This window comes from Trichosurus vulpecula, chromosome 4 (assembly GCF_011100635.1).
Source record: "Trichosurus vulpecula isolate mTriVul1 chromosome 4, mTriVul1.pri, whole genome shotgun sequence".
NCBI classification, from domain to species: Eukaryota; Metazoa; Chordata; class Mammalia; order Diprotodontia; family Phalangeridae; genus Trichosurus; species Trichosurus vulpecula.
Window position 1 is genome coordinate 46,746,398 of NC_050576.1, and position 20,768 is coordinate 46,767,165.

Genomic DNA, 20,768 nt, shown 5'->3' on the forward strand with positions numbered 1-20,768 from the left:
TAGAAGGATTTTAGCAGGGATTTGAAGGAAACCAGAGAAGTCAGGAGGCAGGGGTGAGGGAAGGGGAGAGTTCTAGACTTGGAAGGACAACGGACTTAAGCAGCAGGGTTGACTACCACATACAAGATAATATCACCCAGCAAGCATGGACTTGAAGGAAGCCCGGGAAGTCAGGGGGCAGGGGTGAGGGAAGGGGAGAGTTGTAGACTTGGAAGGACAATGGGCTTAAGCAGCAGAGATGACTACCACATACAAGATAATATCACCCAGCACCTGTATGATTGGAATGGGGGGCACCAGGCATGGGACATGACTGAGAAACTATAGATGGGATAGCCAAGGAGGACCTCACCATTCCCACAGTATTAAAAGAGCCACAAGAAGCAGCCTGTTGGGGAGGACTCATGGGAAAAGATGAGAAGAAATTTCATCCTGTGGAGGGGAGGCAGTGCCAGAAAAAGAAACAGGTTTAACCCAGTAATGTGGGGATAGTAGCTTTAATCATGGTGTACTTAGCTTCAAGGTGTTTATCTTATAAAAATAGTGGAGCCTCCAGGTGACCTGTTTTTAAATGATACAGAGCACCTATCGAAAACTATCCCTGGGTTGCGCTTTTCTAGTCCTTTCTAGAACATTGAGTCCATTAGCAGGGCTGCTGCTTTGGAAAGCCAACTCTGTGCCTGTTAATAACAGAGGGGAGAGGAGATCGAAAGGCTTTTAGTGAGAAATCGTTTTCCCTCCTCGGAGTCGTACCACTTACTGTGTAAATAAGGTATCAAAGTGTTCTTTTCAAGCGTGTACTTTTATTAACTTATTTAAGTTGTTTACTGGTAAAAAATATTTTTCCTCTTAGCCTTGGAGGATTTTCTTTTATGGAGTAAGGGCACCACCCAGTGGCCAATAATAACCGAAGACCTGCAGCAGTGTGTTGTGGGTTTGGTATTGGTTTTTGCTTTTCCTAACATTAATTCCAGCCTCTTTCAACTATCTTGTTTTTGAAAAGGGGGAAAAAAAGGCTTTTGTGTTTAAATTTTTTTGTAATAGAAACTGATGCTTGAAGAGCAGGTGAGCTCAATCTTAATAATTTAATAATTAGGAGTCTAATCTTTACCATTAAATTATTAAAGAGTATTTATGAAAAAAAAATTAATAATTAAGAGCCTAATCTTTATTGGGGCAGCTAGGTGCCATAGTGGGTAGAGTGCTGGGCCTGGAATCAGAAAGATCTGAGTTCAAATCCAATCTCAGACACTTAAAAGCAGTGTAATGTTGTCTGTTTCCTCATCTGTAAAATGAGCTGAAAAAGGAAATGGCAAATCACTCTAATGTCTTTGGGAGGAGAACTCCAAATGGGGTTGTGAAGAGTCAGATATGACTGAAGAGACTGAACAAGAACAATTTTTGCCAAACCTAAAATATTTTGCATGTGTATTAAGGCAACTTTAAATTGTCCTGCTAAATTTAACAGTGAAAATGAATCCCTGTTTGTGAGCTCTTATTGTATGGAAATATCTTTTCTAAGTGAAGGCAAGAATTTTACATTTAGCACATTAATTGCATGTAATTGTTTCTCAGGCAAATCTGCTTTCCTTGTCTACGAAGTGACAACTTGAAACTAGTTAAGGGATACAATTTTGGTTTCTGGGTAGTCTGACTGTACTATAAACATACATCCCTAGAGCCATAAGTCATAGTAGCATTCTTAAGGCACAGAAGTGTGTGTGTATGTGTGTGTTTGTGTATCTCTGTGTCTACATGTCTATGTCCACATTTACACATTCAGATCTAGCTGGCCTGACCTTTATTTCCATGTGTGGTACAACTAGATGTTTCAACTTCTGGAACTTGTGTTCAGAAATCAAATTCAATCATATTCTTGTCCCTAGCAGACACTGGTAAACATCATACCAAGTTAGTTATTTACAAAATGCCTTCCCAGTTGCATATGGAAAGCATAATACAATTTCTAAGACAATCTGACTCACTAATAGCTAACAATAGCTAACCACTGACATTTGTATAGAACTTTCAGTTTGCAAAATGTTTTACCTAGATTGGTCCTCACAACACCTCTGTGAAGTGGGTGCCATTATTCTCATTCCTGTTTTAAAGATGAGGAAACTGAGTTTGACAGGTTAAGTGACTTGCCCAGGACCAAACAGCTAGTGAGTTAATAAGAACCAGAGGCCAGATTTGAATTCAAGTTTTCCTGTCTGAAGGGTCAGCATTTTAGTTTAAAAAGATGTGGTAAAAAGGTATTGAGTTAAGAGTCCCGAGTCCTGCTTCTCAATGCCTTTGACAGTCTATGTGACTTTAGGCAGATGACTTGACCTCTCTGGACCTCAAGGATCTGGTGATTTTCTGAAGTCTTTTCTAACTCCAGGAATGTCTTGTTTTGCCAGCTCTTTTACTTCATTATCCTCAAATGAATGTTTTGAGAAATGAATGATTTGCCAGTTGCTAAAAAAGAAGTCTGTGCTCTTACTGCTTTGAGAAGCTCATAGAGGCTGGGGATTTTTAATGTTGGGTATATAGAGATAAGCCCTCTTCATTACCCATTGATAATACTGAGTTTTCAACTCACAGACTGTTAGTATTGATCTCAGCCCTCACTTTGGGGGCTTATTTGTGGGGAGAATGATGGATTGCACTTCATTTTGTTTTTCTTCCCAAACGCAGATCATGGATAACTGGAAGTATCATAAACCCAAGGTGGCTTCATATTGGCTCATAAAATTGGATTCTGTAAAACAACGGAAGGTGAGTAATGTACAGTATGTTCTTACCCTTCAGATCTTTCTCGACTAAGAAGGGATCAGAACCCTTTGGCTAGCATCTCCAACTTTTCCATGTTTGTGACCAGTATGTGCATTGCAGCCTTGGCATTTTGTTTTATGATTATGTCATTAACGGGGTTCTGTGTTGTGGACCATCAATACAGGACATAAATTTCATCTTCTGTATTTCCTTTTAATAAGCTAGACCCTGACTCAGCTCTTGCAACTTTTAGATCATGTTCTGAGATGTCATTTATAGCTTAGTGGAGTTTGAGTCTCCATGATTCACCTAGAGGAAGAAGTGGGGCAAGGGAGTTGGTGGCATTATTCCAGTAAAAACACACACAGACACACGAACACACACACACCTGGCACGTACTTATTAAATGTTAGCCAACTGACCAATTTACTCATCAGTCAACAAAGATAAGGATCATCTTGTTGGAAAGTCAGTTGTTTGTGACTGCCACTTGAATGTGAGTGTTGGAACCTAAAAGATCAGTGAGAAGATGGAGTGGCCTCCAGACGTGGCAGGATGGTAAATTCCTGTGAATGCAGGTTGCTGTCACTTTGTATCTTTGCTGTCCTTCAGGGACAATGCAAAGTTTGATGTGAAGCTGAATGCATAGTCAGAGGAAGAGATACACTAAGTTTAATTGACCCTGATGTGTTGTTCCTTGCATTTTCTTCTACCTTTCTTATTTTATGAAGTTACAGTCAACAACTTAATTGCTTAAGCATGTATTAAATGTTTACCATTTGCAAAGAACAGTGACCTGTAAATGCCAAGGATGCAAACATGAACAGTAGTGCCTTCTGAGAAATGTAAAATCTAATGGTGGCAATAAGATATTTAGGCAAATCACTATAATGTAACTTAGGATATTACCAAGTGCAGAGGTGAGGTCAAGAAGATAAGGCCATTAACAAGGGAGGGGTTCTTTAGCTAAGGGATTAAAGAACAATTTCTTGGAAGAGATGGTGCTTGAAGCTACACCAATAGGATGTCACTAGTCAGGGTTATGAGAGGAGTCAGCATCATCTGAAAGTGGAGAAAGGAGAGAGTAGCTCAGATCAGATCTGGGAACAGTAAGTGATGGGATTTGGCCAGCTAGAGTTGATGAAGTATGGAATAGTGAAGTAGCAAAGCTATCCCAGAACAGTCATGCCTAGCAAATGTCGGTCAAATTGAATTTTGGCAAATGTTATCCCAATTTTTTAGAAAAATTATAATTTATTTATTTTTAGTTTTCAACATTCACTTTTATAAGTTTTAAATATTCTCTACTTCCTTCCTCTCCCCTGTCCCCAAGATGGCATGCAATATGATATAGGCTCTACATATACATTCTTATTAAACATATTTTCACATTAGTCATGTTGTATGGAGCAATTTGAATGAGAGGAACCACGAGAAAGAAAAAACAAAACAAAACAAAAAAAGAGAGCAAATAGTCGGCTTCGATCTGCATTCAGACTCCATAGTTCTTTCTCTGGATGTGGATCGCATGTTCTATCATGAGTCTTTTAGAGTTGTCTTAGGTCCTTGCATTGCTGAGAAGAGCTAAGTCTATTAAAGTCAGTCATCACACAATGTGGCTGTACTGTGTACTCTGGGTTCTGCTCACTTCTCTCAGCATCAGTTCATATAAATCTTTCCAGGTTTTTCTGAAGTCCAATTTTTTAAAAAGGAGAGATAAAGTAGGTTTCTCAGATAATACAATGGGAAGCTTGGCTGATTAGTAGAAAAGCTCTAGAATATTTTACGGCTGGGTGATAAATACTGGGTGATATAGCTTAGTCAAGAAGATGTTATACCAGGTTAACTTTATTTGACCGAATTATTAGGCTGATTAAGGAGATATCATAAATTTAGTATAGCTGGATTTGACCAAGGTACCAAATCTCTCAGGCACAAGGTGGGAATAGTACAGTCAGATGGCTTCAGAGCCAGATGAATAACTAGATCCCAAGTGTAGTGACCTTGAGCTAGAAACCCAAGGACATGAACATCACTGACATGAACAGGGTGAGAAGGGCCTCCTGATTGAACTGGGGCTGTAGAAGTACATACTGTTGGCAGACGGAGCAGAACAGACTAATGGGGCAGCAGTTGGCATCTGGATGAATATGACCATGTTGTAGAAGATTGGTTAAAGAACCTGGGGCTTGTTTATCTGGTAAAGAGAAAATTGATTGTGGGTACACAACAACATTCAAGTATTTCAATAGTCAATAAACATGTATTAAGTGCCTACTTTGTGTCAGATAATGTGTGAAGCACTGTGATGCAAAGAATGACAGAAGACAGTCTCTGCCTTCAAGGAGCTCATAGTTTAATGGGGGTAGATAACATAAAAACAACTATATACAAACAAGATATATGTGGGATAAATTAACAGAGGGAAGGTCCTCAAATTTGGGGGGCGGGGATCAGGAAAGCCTTCTTGTAGAAGATGGAGTTTGAAGTAGGACTTGAAGGAAGCCAAGAGATAGTGTTCCAGACCTGGAAAATGCCTGAGAAAATGTCCAGAGATGGGAAATGTGTGTTTTCTGTGAGAAACAGCAAGGAGGTCATTATCATTGGATCACAGTGTACATGCAAGGTAGGGAGGGGTGAGGCTGTAAGGTGTAAGAAACCTGGAAAGGTTGGGATAGGCAGACTATGAAGGGCTTTGAACAATAGAGAATCCTCAGGTGATAGGGAGCCTCTGGATTTTATTGAATAGGGCATGACATGGTCACCTGCACTTTAGGAAAATCGCTTTAGCATTTGACTGGAGGATAGACTGGAGCAGGGAGAGTCCAGTAGTTCAGGTGTGAGTTGATAAGGGCCTGCACCAGGGTGGTACCAGAGACAGAGAAGAGAAAAGGACATATATGAGGAATGATTCAAAGGTAAAATCAATAAACCTTGGCAGTATATGGAATATGGAGGGAGGGAGAATGAGGATCCAGGTTGTGAGCCTGGATGACTAGGACAATAAGGTTGTTTTTTACAGTAATAGGGAAGAATGTAGGGGAAAAGATAATGAATTCAGTTTTGGATATGTTGATTTTAAGATGTCTACAGGACATCCAGTTCAAGATGGCCAATAGGCACTTGGAGATATGGTACTGGAGGTCAGGAGAGAGGTTAGATCTGGATTAAACAGATTAGAGAATCCTCGGCATAGCCATGGTAGTTGAATCCTTAGGAGCTGGTGAAATCAACAAATGTCTAGAAGTCTAGAAGAAGAAGGAAAGGGGCCGGGGACAGAGCCCTGGGACCTACGTGGTTATCAAGCATGATTAGATGGAAGAGGGACTTGCTTTGTTGGTCTAAGGAGGCAGAACAAAGAGTGCTGATTAGAGCGACAGGGTCAGATTTTGGTTGTTTATAAAGAAAACTTTCCTAACAATTAGAGCTCCTTAAAAGTGTAATGGACAGCCCCAGGAATAAGGAGTTTGCCCTCAGTGGAGGTCTCCCAGGAGAGACTGGAGGACTGTTGTCATGTACACAGAAAGGGGCTTTCATTCTCAGGTATGGGGCAAATTGGTTTATCTTCCAAATATTCAGCAAAGTATATTGGGACCAGATTTGGGAGGGCCTTGAACATCAGGCTAAAGAGCTGGTATTTTATTATCCTATTATAGGCATTAGAAAGCCCTGGAGGTTTACAGGATAGAGGAAGGAGATGATCTGACCTGTGTGTTAGGAAGATTACCATTTGAGGAGTGTGGAGAGGGAAGAGGTAGGAGGCAGGGTGATAAGTTTCCAGGCTATTTGATGCATCTAATGAAAGAATTGGACTAGGTGATCTCTGAGGTTCCTACCAGATCTCAACCCACGGTCTATGGAAAAGGTAGTGAGGGCCTATACTAAGGTGCTGGAACAGTAGGAATGGGAAGAAGGGAGAAGACAGGGAAGAGATTGGTTGAGGTGATCTGACTCGGCACTTGATGGGATGTCAAGACAGGGAAAAGGAAGTATTCACAACATGATGTTTTAGGGTAAGATAGGGATTTGTTAGGATTATAATCCCACCTCTGAACAGAAGGAAAGCTGAACTGCAGTTAACTCTAAAACATGTTTTGTATGTTTAGAAATTCAGAATAATGACAAGTACTTATTTAAAGATTTACCAATAGGTACTTTTGCTCTCTCCCAAAGTGAATGTCAGCCTCCCTACCTGCCCACTCATGGCCTGGGGCTTCATAGAGTGTGAGATAGCTTCACTGAAACCTTTCCTCCACATCCAAGGTGTAGCATAATAAGTACAGCTGTTATTAATAATGTACCATAGATCTTTTATTTTGGGGGGAGAATGGCAGTGCTGAGGAAAAGGAGTAGTACCCTTGTTAAATTGAACTGAACTGATGAAGCATTTATTAAGTGCTTATTATGTGCCAGGCACTGTGATAAATGCTGGGAATACAAATATAAAGAAGTAAGACGGGCTTTGCCCTCCCAGAGCTTAGATTCTAATGGAGGAACACAACACTTAAAGTGGGTTGGAGGTGGAGGGGGCGGGAAGGGTACATGGACAAGGGCATTGTTGGAAAAGGTCAGGAAGTAAGGTACAAAGTCCAGTTTGGGACAAGAGAGGTGGAAGCTCAGCTGGCAGAGTCCAGAGAGGTCAGGGCCCCAGGGTGAGATACCAAGAAGCTGGTGGAAGGAAGGGGGCCAAGGAAGTCGTGGGCCAAGGGACAGGAATACTTACAATCTCCTTGCCTTTGTACCTGCTTCTCCACCCATCACTAGTAGGATAATGTAGACCGAATCAGTGCTAAGTTTTTCTGATTTTTTTTTAAAAGGAAGGGAGGTGTCCCAGTACTGGTTATATAAAGCTTGTTACTGATGCACAGCAGGGTAAGTAAGCCAGACAACTCTACAGTTAACTTGGGTAGATGGTTTTTAGCCGTTTTTGCTAGAGCAGGTCCTAGCTTGCATTTTCATTATCCATTGGTTCTGGTGATCTAAACCTAGACTAGACCACTCACGTCTTGCCGAGAGTTTGCCCACATTCAGAGAGGGAGAGAGAAAGTGATGGGGGAGTGCAGTTTCCCCTTTGGGGATAGTGAATAGAGCAAACCTTTAACTTCTGCCCGTGCAAGCTTGGCCAAATGGCTTGTCTTACTGTTGCCTTGATTGGTGCTGACCATGGCTCTTCTTGTTATTTCACTCAATTTTTTCCCCCAAACTGCATTCAGAGTCTTAATTTCTTGGCTCTGGGGGGTGAGAGTGGGGGTGGGGGGGCCACTCCTGGGGAAAGGAGGAGAAGGTCAGCTTTCACTAGGGTTTGTTCTGTGATAACATCATTCCCCCTGATCTTTGACTGTGGGAATAGCTTAAGAGCTTTGAGCCTTGCAGGGTTGTTTGAAAAAATAAGTACCATCAGCTCGATTAGCCCAATGTACCATTTTTATAAAATTAAAAAACTCTTACTCTGCAGAGATTTTTCCCCCACCCAATAGAATGAAAGGTAAAATAAACACCTACGCCAAACGTAGGCAACTGAATGTCCTGGTGCAAAAGATGATAGATTAGAAGAGAAAATTGCACATGGTGAGACTTTGTTATATTTGTAGCTATTAAAGAGCATTAAGTGTCAGAAGGTAAATCCTTATAATTTACAGAGGCGGGTACCACAATTTCAAGAAAATGTGGAAAAAAACAGGGAACTTACTGGCAAACTTGGCTAATAATTTATATTTAGTTGTTGAATTTTTCTGGCATTTCTTTGGAAAAAGAAGTCACTTCAGTTTTGTAATAAAGTGAGTAATGAAAGAACCACTGCCCATTTGATAAGTGATTGGGCATAGGATATGGAAAACCTTTAACAACAAGAGAAATGGACTCTCAATGTCCATATGAAAGTAGGCTCCAAATTATTAATAATGAAGGAAATGCTAAACAGAATGACTGAGGTTTCACTTAACATTGCTCATACTGGGCAAAGATTTAAAAAAAAATCCCAACAGCAATAGTGTTGAAAGCATCATTGGAAGACAAGTACATTAATATTCTACTCTGGCAAATGATTTGGAATTATGTGAGAAAAGTCACCAAAATACACCAAAATTTTGAAATATGATAGGGGGAATATCCCAAGAAAAGGTCCAGGGCAGAAAGTAAAATTGCACACATACCTGAAGGTCCCAAACAGCAAAATAGTCTGCATTAGGTGGCCTTCAGTTGGGCAGTGGTTGGTTGTGCAAATGTCAGTATAGGAATGTAATAGAATAATATTGTGCCATAGACACATAGGAAAGACACATGCCCCGATACAGAGCAAAGTCAGCAAAATGAGAAGGATAATAAAAATTGGAACTACAGTAATGTAAAGCAGAAACCCTACAGAATATCCTTCAGATTCTCACTGATTATAATGACCAGTCTTGGTCCAAAATGACAGATGATAAAGTACACTTGTGGCCCCTCTTAGAGTGGCAGGGGAGCCCAGGTACAGAATGCTGCCTACGGGGTCAACTGTAATTGGTGTGGCCTTTGGTCCTGTTTGACTCTTGTTCTTTGTTAGAAGGAAGGCTTCTAGGATGTGGGAATCTATAGGGAAATTACTTTGACGTAAAAACAAAAAGCGTCAGAGAGGTGAGGGAAGCTTGAAGTGGAAGGAACAATATGTCCCAGTCAGGAGGCTAATTAATCATAGTGAAAACCTGGTGGAAACTATAGACACCTCTGTACAAATATAAAGATTTAAAATTCCAGGTCATATTCTTTATACCATGTTATTTATTTTTCTAATCTTTACAAAATAATCTTCATTTTACTTGACCGAATTCAACATGTTTTCTTAAACCTTGTGGCATGGAATGTGAAGAGAATAAGTGTTATAAAGAAAAATTGTCCACTATGATGTGGTGCAGTTGCAATTGACCAGATGATCATATATCAGTGGGAAGACTTGTCCCAGAACACTTTATGAAACTAAGAAGAAGCGGTGACCAAGAGGAGGACAAGGCAAGAAGTCCAATAAAGGAGGTCAGCTGTAACCATGACCTTAATTAAGGCGTTCTGAAAGCGTTCAGAAATAAGCACTATAAATGCCCTTCTCAGTGGCCTGTTTGGCTCAACCTCCACATAACTAAGCAATCTTACTTTATTTCTTTCCTAGGCAAACTTGTCTGGATAATGTCAGTTATATTATGGAAGATATTGATGTTATCCACAGATATTTTCTAGCCCCAGATGATGATATTCTTTTTTCTTTTTGACTTTGTGAGAGAAAGAACTGGAAACTTCTCCCAAGTTCCGTCTTCAAAAGCCCGTGCCTTACTAACTGGTGTCCAACTTGACCTTCCTAGAATCCCTCAGTCCCATTGGCAGCATGGAATTCTCAGTGGAGAGCTGTGCACCAACATATGCCTATCTCCAGGGGTTTTGTGGTCCTTGTGGAATTTGATGCTTTTCACCTGGGCCTCTCATGACAGGAAGATGCAGAAACTGGATAGTTGCCCTTGAAAGTGGTAGAGATTTCTCTGAGGTTCGTATTTCACAGAACACAAAGAGCTCCAGACACACTCGTGCTTGCACACACACATGCATGCACATTCCTCTTCTCTGTTATGCTCCCTGTTCTTTTTCTTTTTTCCTTGAAAGAAATTCTCTGCCTGATTTCATTTTTTCATTCATCATCTTGAAATTCCAGTGAAAAATGTATATGAATTAAAAGCTGAACAGATCGATCTTTCACTGGAAAAAATGGATACAGTTAAATCTTATTTCATGCCATGATGTTCAAACTTGAACCTTGGCACAATTCTGTTCCCTGCTTGGAACCATGGTTTCTTTATATGGTTGGGCAGAAATCTGTATGAAGAAGGAAGATACTGTGGCATTGGTGGTCAAGGGAGGTTACCAAATTTACTAAAAAAGCCTTTTCTTTGATGAGAAAGCCGATATTGATGCATGAACTAAGAGAAGAGACAATCAAGTGGTTCCACTTGGATTATATTGGAATTTCAGGGCTCAGTTCCCATAGATCTTTGACTCATTCATTATTTTTTCTCCAAAGAACAGTAGCTAGTTCTTATCACCTACTGTAGCTGCCTCTATAAGCACCATGAATTGTCTTTTCCTACCTTTCCTTCTCAGTTGGATTGCCCAAGATGCACTGTGGAGCAGTATCAGCAAGGCTGATGGAATTTTGTTGCATCAGGGCAGTGCTTTTAATATGATTTCTAAATTGTCTGCACTTCATGCCATTATTTTCAGCAAAGACCAACTGTTCACCTGTATGGAGCAAACTGCTTCATACACACTGATAAATAAGAGTGAATGTTTCTTGAATATATGGATTTGCCTTATGCCTTGTGCCTTCAGTTTTGCAGTAATTCAAATGAAAAAAACAAAACAAAATGGACAAACCTTTCATCTTCCAATTTTTAAATACTGTCACTGGCTAAATCGCTTGTCTATTCTTTCTTTTGGAAATATCAGTGTGGTTTGGGAAGAGGGTACTTTTAAATCAATCACAAGAAAATCAAGACTTGTATTATACCTAGTTTCCCTTGGCTTCAAGAGTAAACCCTGGCCATTTATGTATTAGTTGTTGTTCAGTTGTTTCAGTCATGTCTTGCTCTTTGTGACCCCATTTGGGGTTTTGTTGGCAAAGATACTGGAGTGTTTTGCCATTTTCTTCTCTAGCTCATTTGACAGAGGAGGAAACTGAGGCAAACAGGGTTAAATGACTTGCCCAGGGTCACACAGCTAGTAGGTGTCTAAGGCATACATCTTCTATCCCTTTGCTCTGTCAGACCAAGTCTTGTGTTTTCTTTAGGCACATCTTCCTTAAGAAGGCTTTCTTGATTAATCTCTGTTTTGGGCTGCTATTATCCTGGGTTTATATTCCATCATCATTCAGCGTTAGTACCACACAATTGCATGTGTGTACTCGTTCTCATATGTACAATTATTAACTATTATAGCATATACTGAAGTAAATATGTCAAGTGATTTAGTGTTATTCATAAATAGCGCATTATAACTTAATAATTAATTTGTTAAATAACAAGATTCCATGTTGTGTTTATGCCACTTGCCATACCCCCGCTGCCCTTTATTCCTTTTTCTCTCTTCCTGCTACCCCTCTTGCCCCTCCCCCCATAGAAGTCCTGGTCTTTACTACAATAATAGGTGTTTTAGTCTATAGCCTCTCCAATTCATCCTTCATGTTGCTACCAGAAAAATGTTTCTTATATATTGATGTGTTCATGTCACTCTTTGGCTCAGAAATGTTCCATGGGCTCCCTGTTATCTCCAAAGTGAATTCCAGACTCCTTTACCTGGTATTCAAGGCCCTTTACCAGCTGGTATTAAACTCCCCTACCAGCCTTTTCCAAGGGGAGCCTGCTCTGTCACTCCCCATGTCCTCTATATTTCTGCCAAATTGAATTGTTCTCTGTTCCCCAACATACTCTGTGGTCTCCTGCCTCCTCATCTTTGTTCATAGTAAGAAATGTTCTCGCTTGACTTATTTGGCCATAAATTCCTAACTGTTCTTTAAAGGCCAACTCAGATGACTTCTCCATGAAGCCTTCCTGGTTGATGATAATTCCTCATAAAACTTTCAAATGTACTTATCACATAATTATTGTATACGGTAATCATCTGTACCTCATCTAGGCTGAAAGCTCCATAAAGGTTGGGGCCATTTTTTATCTAGTATCCCCCTCCCCCACCAAAGCTGCCATGGTGCTGTCCACACAAGGGGTGCTAAATGTGCATATGCATTACCTGTTCCAGAACCAGAGCTCCAACTTCTGTTTCTTTCGTAAACTCCATGTTGTGTTGTCCATTGCTTTCTGATATTAGACCAAGTAAAAACCTGCTCTGAAGGATGTTAATTCATTTTTTCAACAACCATTTGTTATGTCCCTGCTGTGTGCAAAGCACTGTAATGTATATGACAATATAATTTTCACTGCAACTTTATTTCTTCTATATATGAAATCTGACTCCCTTCTGCTTCTCTTAAGCACATACATACACATAACAATTCATATTATCATGTAACATTCAGGACACATAACCAAGGTATTTTTATATTGAACAATGCTAAGAAGGTATAGTGGGTAGAGGGATGGAATGATAGTAAGATCCGAATTTAACTCCTGCCTCAGATACTTACTAACTGTATGACCTTAAGCAAGCCAATTAACCCTTCTTAGTCTCAGTATCCTTATCTGTAAAATAGGGATAATAATACTTGAACCACCTCACAGGGTTGATGAGACTCAAACAAAATAACTTATGTAAAGTGTTTCACACACCTAAACTTGTTATACAAATATTAGCTATTAATGCTATTTTCTTTTACTTAAAATCCATTTGGTTCTATAACTCATTATAATAAAGTAATAAAAGTAATCTAATGTTCAATATTTTTTCTGATTTTTTTCCTGTAAAATTTTTATATTTTGGCTTATAAATGCAGTCATATATAAATTAAGTTTTATCAAATGTTTATTTTTTAATTGCTGATATAACTTTTAAATTTAAATATTTATTTCAGTTTTTCCTTCATGCCAGGATGGGCTGGAGACAGCCAACATTATTTTAAAAATTTGGTAATTTTCTAAACAAGAGAACCAAATTTAAACTATGTATCTTTCTTCTACATCTAGCTCTCACATTATTTATGCTGGTTGAAATAAATGTATGTAATCAGGCTGGCTCTCTCTCTCTCTGTTCATCCCACTTTGGGTCTGGTTTTTACAGGCACTTCCCTTAACTAGATAATGTTAGGAAGAGTGAAAAAAATTAACTTTGACAAACTGGAAAAGAGCAACTTTATCTGGGTTTGTTTTCATAAAATGATTTTGATTGAAAAGGCATGTTACAGCGTACATGATAAATACACGCAAATTAGGTGAAGTAGCCTATTGAGGTTTACAAGAGATGTTAAGTGATTATTTCTTGCCATCTTTTTTTTTCTGGCTGGTGAAAGTAAGCCCAGATGTTTGGCATGAGGTTTTTCAGAATGTGCCTAGGATTTGAAAATGCTTTTCTATTTCCTTCTAGGTTTTGGACATTGTGAGAACAAGCATTCGCTCAGTACTCCCACGTATCTGGAAGATACCTGACATGGAAAGTTTACATTTGTTTCGAATTTTTAACCGGGTTTTTAACCGGCTGCTGTGGAGCCATGGCCAAGGCTTGTGGAACTGCTTCTGTAATTCAGGGTACGTGGTTTTGATTTCTGTTTTTCATGATCACTTCAGTATCTACCCAGTTGTGGGGATGACAAAAAATGATATTTCCTCAGTGGTTTATCACCTGGAATATAGCTTTTTATCAGGCATGATTTTAAGGAGTTAACAACACTTTAGAGATAATTAGCTTGATGTGCAGGCCTGGAGTGTGACTATAGTTAAATCTTAGCTATTGGGACCAAAGGAAAAGAGAACCAGTCTGAATAGGAAGCAAGTATGGCAGGGTGGAAAGACGTCTGGAGTCATCCTGGCTGTTGAGAGACTTTGACCAAGTTATTTAAAAACTGCTTGGACCTCAGATCCTCACCTGTAAAATGAAGCTGGGCCAGGTGACTTCTCAAGTCTCTTCCAGCTTTAAATTAGTGAGCCTGTGGGAACAGGAATTAGTGAAAGGGCTGAATTAGGAACATGTCTTCCTGGAGATACCACCCAATTCCATGGCTTCAGTTCTCACCTCTAGGCTGACTCAGCAAATTCTTCCAGCCTGACCTTTTTCCTAGTGTGTTTTGCAAATACATTATACTGTCAGCAGGAAGGATAAACATATCTAGGAAATGTGTGGTCGGTACCACACGAGGGGAATACGTGTGTTTCAAGTACATGAATGGCAGACCAACTTACCTCTCCTGTGCTACAAAGCTCTTGTTGTCATAGCTTATGCTTAGCTTCCTTATGGGCTTTGGGTCTTACAGACCCTGCTAAACAATTCTCTGCTAGTCTTATAGTTACTGTTAAGTACCGGTCTAATGGTCTCTGCTAAGTAATGCTCTAATAAGTATATTGTTGTAGAGAATCTTCTGGTTCTAGCTCCTGGCAACAGCAGAAATCCTTAGTTTAGGTTCTAAATCATCTTCATAAGAGGAAAAGAAGGCCCTACTATTTCTCATTTGACTTAGAACTCAAAGATACAAGCTTTAGCTCCTCTGGGAAAGCTGGACCCTCACATACCAATTATCAAACAAGAGCATGAAGCCTTTAGCAACCTTTTTTCCTTCTCCGTGAGGAAGACGATCTCAGCCTCCAAAACCTTAGTTGTGGTTTGCTCTTTCATTCCAAAAAGAAAGTTTTTCTCTTTAAGGGCAAAGTTTTTTTTTTTCTTTTGGAGCGCAAAATAATTAGCTAGGTAAGTATAGCCCATAAGCATTTAACCTTGTCTTTGAATCTCTCCTTCTTGACTAAGGGAAAAACCTCTTACCCAAGCCTTTCTCTGACTTAGGATTAGAAAATTCTTCTAGTTCTGTTTAATTTCCTAATAGGGAACCTGTGCCCCAGAACTCGTTTTGAGAAGGATTGTGACAAAGAATTCCCACAAAAGTTATGCGAGTTGAAGTTCCTGTTTTCTCTGTCTGAAATTCTTTGGGCCTCATGCAAACAAAAAGAAAGGAGAAAGGAAAGGAAGGAAGAAAACTAATACCCTTCACCTCCATCCTTTTGTTTCACCTTCTTGCCTTCTTTATGCATACAGGGCTGGTAATCAGCCTACTTAGTCTTTGATCCGCCCCGCTGTAAGTATTTTAAACTTCTCTGTCATGAAGTGATTTTTTTTTTTTTGTTGTGGGACTAGGCCACATGATATAGCGAAAAGAGTTCTGACTTAGACTCGGTTGTCAGGCCCATGGGACATGGAATTTAAAGGATACTTATGAGTCATCTAGTCCAAAACTCTCATAAGAAGAAACTGAGGCCCAGAGAAATGACTCCCCCAAGGTCACAGAGGCAGCAGATAGAGGATTTGAGCCCATTTCCTCTGATTCTCATTTAGTGCTCTTTTCCTTATGCTTCCCTGTTCAGTTCCTGACTGTGCCCTTTACTTTTGTGCTACTTTGAACCAATCACTTAATCTTTTGAAGCCTCAGATACCTCATCTGTAAAACGGGGATAATAATACTTGCCTTATTCACTTCACTGAGACCTTGAGTCTCTTTGAGAAAAATGCTTTCCACGAGCACCAAGTGCTACCTGAAAGTCAGCTGTTATCACGCCCTCTGTGGCCTCCTGGAGGTTCTCAAAGGACCTCCCAAGGGAGCACAAGCACCATCAGGTCCTATAAAGAAGGAAAGGCTCAATGGGCATTTGGAATGTAGCAGTAATAACTTAGATCACTGTATACAGACTTACTGAAAGAATGTAAATAAGTAGAAATGAAAATGACTCCAGTCGTATCAGACACCATGTAACAGACCACAAACATTGTGTTGTTCCCAGGCAAATATAAATTAAATCAGTCAGTCAAAGCTCTTATTGTGTGTTACAGTATGCCGGGCACTACACTAAGTACTGGGAATTCGAATAAAGGTAAAAACATGATTTATTCCCTTAAGGAGCTCACATTGTAATGGGGGGGACAAGATGTAAACAACTTTGTACTTACAAGATATATAAAGTGGAAATGGAAGGTAAGCTTAGAAGCTTATCTCACAGTGACTGGGACCAGTAAAGGCTCCTGAGGAAGGCAGGATTAGAGCCAAGTCTTGAAAGAATTCAGGAAAACCAATAAACGGAGGTGAGAACATCATTGTCGTCATCAAATTTATATAGTGTCTACAGTGTGCCAGGCACTGTGCTAAGTGCTTTATAAGTGTTATCTCATGTGATCCTCACAGCAGCCCCGTGATGTGGGCGCTATTATGATCTTCATTTTATGGTTGGGGAAATTTAGGCAAACAAAAGTCAAATGACTTGGCTAAGGTTGCACAGTTAGGAAATGTCCAAGACTGGATTTGAACCCGGGTCTTCCTGCCTGCAGGGTCAGTGCTTTATCCACTATGCCACCTTCGAGACTTGAGGGACAGATTGAAAATATAGAGTTAGGAGGTGAAATGTATGCTAGGGGGAAGGCAGGAGGCAAACGTTGCTAGATTATTAAGTACATGGAGGGATGGAAAATATAAGAAGACTGGAAAGGTAGGAAGGGGCCAGGTTGTGAAGGACTTTAAATGCCGGTGCATTTTATATTTGAAGGTAATAGGCAGCCACTGGAGTTTTCAAAAATAAGTTTGTATTGTTTTTTTTCACATCACCAAAATTTCCCTCAATAGCCCTCTGAGAGAGAGCCCTTTCCTTTACCAAAGAGTTTTTTAAAGACAAAAATAAAGAGGGAAAAAAATGGTATAACTGATTAATATATTGAAAAAGCCTGAAAATATATGCAATGTACAATACTTGTGGTCTTCCTACCCTCTGCAAAGGGGTGTGATCTCATTATTTTTTTTCTTTTGAGCCATGCTTATTATTCAATGATAATATGTAAATATACAATAATATATTTAAAAATATACAAATATATAGACAGTTTTAATAATATAAACACACAATATCAATATGTAATTTGCTTATATAATAATACGTAAGTAATAATATAATAGTTAATAATTATATATGCACATATATAAATATATACAAAGCAAACACAAAGTAGTTTTGGAGGAAGGTCACTAGCAGTTGGAGGGGGTGTGGATTAGGAAAGTCTTCATGCAGAAAATGGTGCCTCAGCTGCATCTTAAAAGAAGAAAGAGACCTTATGAGGCAAGGTAAGGAAGGAGTGAATTTTAGGAGGCATTGGGGATGGCCAGCACAGAGGTACGAGGACTAGAGATAGAGTGTCAGGTGTGAATTGAAGAGTAGGAGGAGGGGAGTAATGTACAATGAACCTGGAAAGAGAAGTTGGGGCAAGGTTGTCTAGGTCTCTAAACGTTTTATATTTTTCCCTAGAGGCAACAAGGAATGACTAGAGTTAGTTGAGTAGGAGACTCACACAGTTAGATACGTGCTCAACAAAAACTGCTTTGACAGCACTGTGTGGGATGGGCTGGAGTGGTAGGTGACTTGAGTCGGGAAAACCAACTAGGAGGTCGATATAGTAATATAGGTGGAAAATAATCCAGGCCTTAAAGTGATAGTGGAGAGAAAGGATCCAAATTGCCAAGATGTTGTGAAGGCAGAACCAATAAAATGTGTCAGGTGATGGTACAGATGAAGTGAGAGAGAGCATAGAGTTTGGGATGATGCCAAGATTCCTAGGGCTGGAATGAATTGAGGAAAACACAGATTATGGCACTATAATGAGAAGCCACCTGATCAGCTGCTCCAGTGGCCACATGGTTGATAGGTCTTTAGGCTGTCTCCTCCCAGTAACTTGACTGTCTCCTAGACCAGTTTTTTTCCCTGTGTTCTTAATGGGCAGTGTGAATTGACTAGGTGGCAATCTCAAATATTACTCAGTAGCAATCCTTGTGTCAACAGTCCATCCAGACCTAGGATCTAGACACAGCCACATCCTTCTTTTCACTTAAAGGCAGTATGGTGTAGTGGTTAAAGTGTTGGCCTTGGAGCCAAGGAAACCTGAGTTCAAATCTCACCTCTGATATTTACTAGTTCTGTGAGCGCTTAAGCTCTCTGTGCCTCGGTTTCTCTTTCCATAAAAGGAAGATGATAATCCTTGTGTTACTCACTAAGGTTATAAATTGCAGAGAAGGTGTCAACCTGCATTGGTAAACAGTTTCGTTACTTGGGAATTCCCTATATCATTGAAATTACGGATCTGCTGCTTCACTAGGCTGCTTTGAGGATCAAATGAGAAAATGCCTATCAAGTTCTGTGTAAATGTCAGTGATCATTTCATGAATTTTGTGACTGAGGGTGCTAAGCAGAGACCACTAAAGTCATTCTTCTGCCACTGGAGAGGAATGTACTTTAAACGACATGTACAGAAAGGTACTTATTATCTTCTCGGGGCACTCAAAAACAGACCTTTAAGTTAGCACCACAGTAGACAGAGGGGGCCATCCCCAGTCATCCTGATTTGTATCTTGCCACTAGGCCCAGATGGCTCCGGAGGAGAAAATGAGGCTGGTGAATTTGCTTAGCCCTGCTCACTTAAATCCAATTCACTTGCAAGTCATGACATCACCTTCCTGATGTCATAGTCCTCAGAACAACGGACAAACAACAGTCTTTGAGTAGTAAGAGTTGCCCCACTGGGGACCCAACTGGCCAGTTCTGTTTGGACAATGCACCTCCTTCCTTCCTTCCCTCTCCTCTTCTCTCCACCCCTCTCCTTTCTTCTCCTTTCCTCGTAGGTCTTCCTTCCTTTCCCTGGGGGTGCTCTGCCCTAAGGAATGTAAATTTTGATTGCTGAAACCTCTGAACAAATCTTGGGGTTTATGGGCTAGACTTCTTTCTTACGGACCAAGACTTAAACCCAGTTCACTCTGGCTCTCTTTGAGGGTCCAACAATAGGTCCTAGCTCAAACCCCACCTGGTCATGGCTTGGGCCCTGATGGCTCAGAGTGCATTTAAATAGCAGCTGTTTCTGTTTTGTCCAGGTACCCTTGGGGTCTTCTCCTCCCAGATTTTTTTTAACTAGGTAAAAGAGGCCATTCTTTGCCTCTTTTCTTACCTAGCCTTGATCACTGAATGGGCCCTAGCCTCAGTCAGACTGAGACCTGGGAGAGACCTTAGCTTAAAAAGGCCAAAGTCTCCCACTGCATCCTGGGCCATCTCGAGTTCTCCACTGGACCCAGATGGCCCTGGAGGAGAAGGTGAGGCTGGTGACTTTGCAAACCCTTCCTCACTTAAATCCAATTCACTTGCAAGTCTTGGAATCACCTCCGTGATGTGATGGTAGCCTTTGAGAATGAAGGATGAACAAATAAACAACAACATTATTCAATAATTTTGCAAATTTTACCTTTTGTGTGTGCAGTTCTTTTTATTTACATTGTTGTGTAGTCATTTTGGTATATTATTTTCTTGGCTCTGCCTACTTTACTTTACATCAATTCATATAGATCATTCCATGCTTTTTTGTATAAAAGTATTTGTCATTTCTTAAAGCATAGTAATAATGCTTTACATTTGTATACGGTTTTGTTTTCTTATCCAATATATCATTCTTTTTCATTTTGTTGGGTTGCTTAATCTATTTACATTTAAAGTTATGAAAGTTCTGGTTATGTTTTTGTCCATTCGTCATTTATATGTATGTATATATGTGTATATATGTACATTTATGTCTGTGTATACATACATACATATATATATATATATGTATGTATACACACACATATAGGAGAGGAGAGAGTACCTAATTTGGAATATACAGTTATAACACACATATTATATAAATATACATATATTGCAAATTAGGCTTCCCCCCCCTTTCTATATAAACTCAGTACTTTGTCTTTTTAGTTATTTTTGCTTATTCTACCTTAAGGCAAACTATTCGTACTGGCCCTCTTTCCTTGACCTTAACCCCTATCCCCCCACACTTCTTACCCCTTTCCCTTATCTCTTAATTCTTGTTTCTTTCTCCATTTTATCCACTTAATTAATTCTTCTGCTCCCTTTTTTCTCATGGTTAAGTAGTCAAGTAAAATCCCCTTGCCCTCTTTCTTTTCAGCATGTTCTGTTAGCTTTAAATTTTAGTTTTCTATGTCTTTTTCTTAACAAATTTATTTCTCTCATTCTCTTCATTATATTTCCTTTCTCTGTATTCTAGACTTTTATTTTTTGATTCATGACCCTGATACTTATTTAATCCTTCTTTACTCTATGTAGTCTTCATGGAATTAAAGCTTCTAAAGTTTCTATTTTGTGTTCCCTCTTCAAAACAATTGCTGTGTTGTATTTTGCCTTGTAGATCTTAGCCCCCAGCCTTTTTCTGTTATGGCTCAGTCTTAGAAATGCCTATTCCTGCAAGTGATAGAGAAGATATTGCCCTGTGGTAGGAATTTTCCTATCTCTCTTTTGTGCAGTTCATTATTAACCTTT

The 20,768-nt window shown here is 39.7% G+C and overlaps 1 protein-coding gene across 2 annotated transcripts in view; it reads left to right on the forward strand.

Annotated features, from left to right (window-relative positions):
* The window catches only part of TTLL7 (tubulin tyrosine ligase like 7), a 212,292-nt gene that overhangs the window by 172,727 nt on the left and 18,797 nt on the right, over positions 1–20,768 (forward strand). For both annotated transcript variants that reach the window (XM_036758272.1, XM_036758273.1), the window contains exons 18-19: positions 2,680–2,760; positions 13,804–13,964. In XM_036758272.1, the coding sequence (XP_036614167.1) occupies positions 2,680–2,760; positions 13,804–13,964 (242 nt within the window). The remainder of the gene's footprint in view (positions 1–2,679; positions 2,761–13,803; positions 13,965–20,768) is intronic.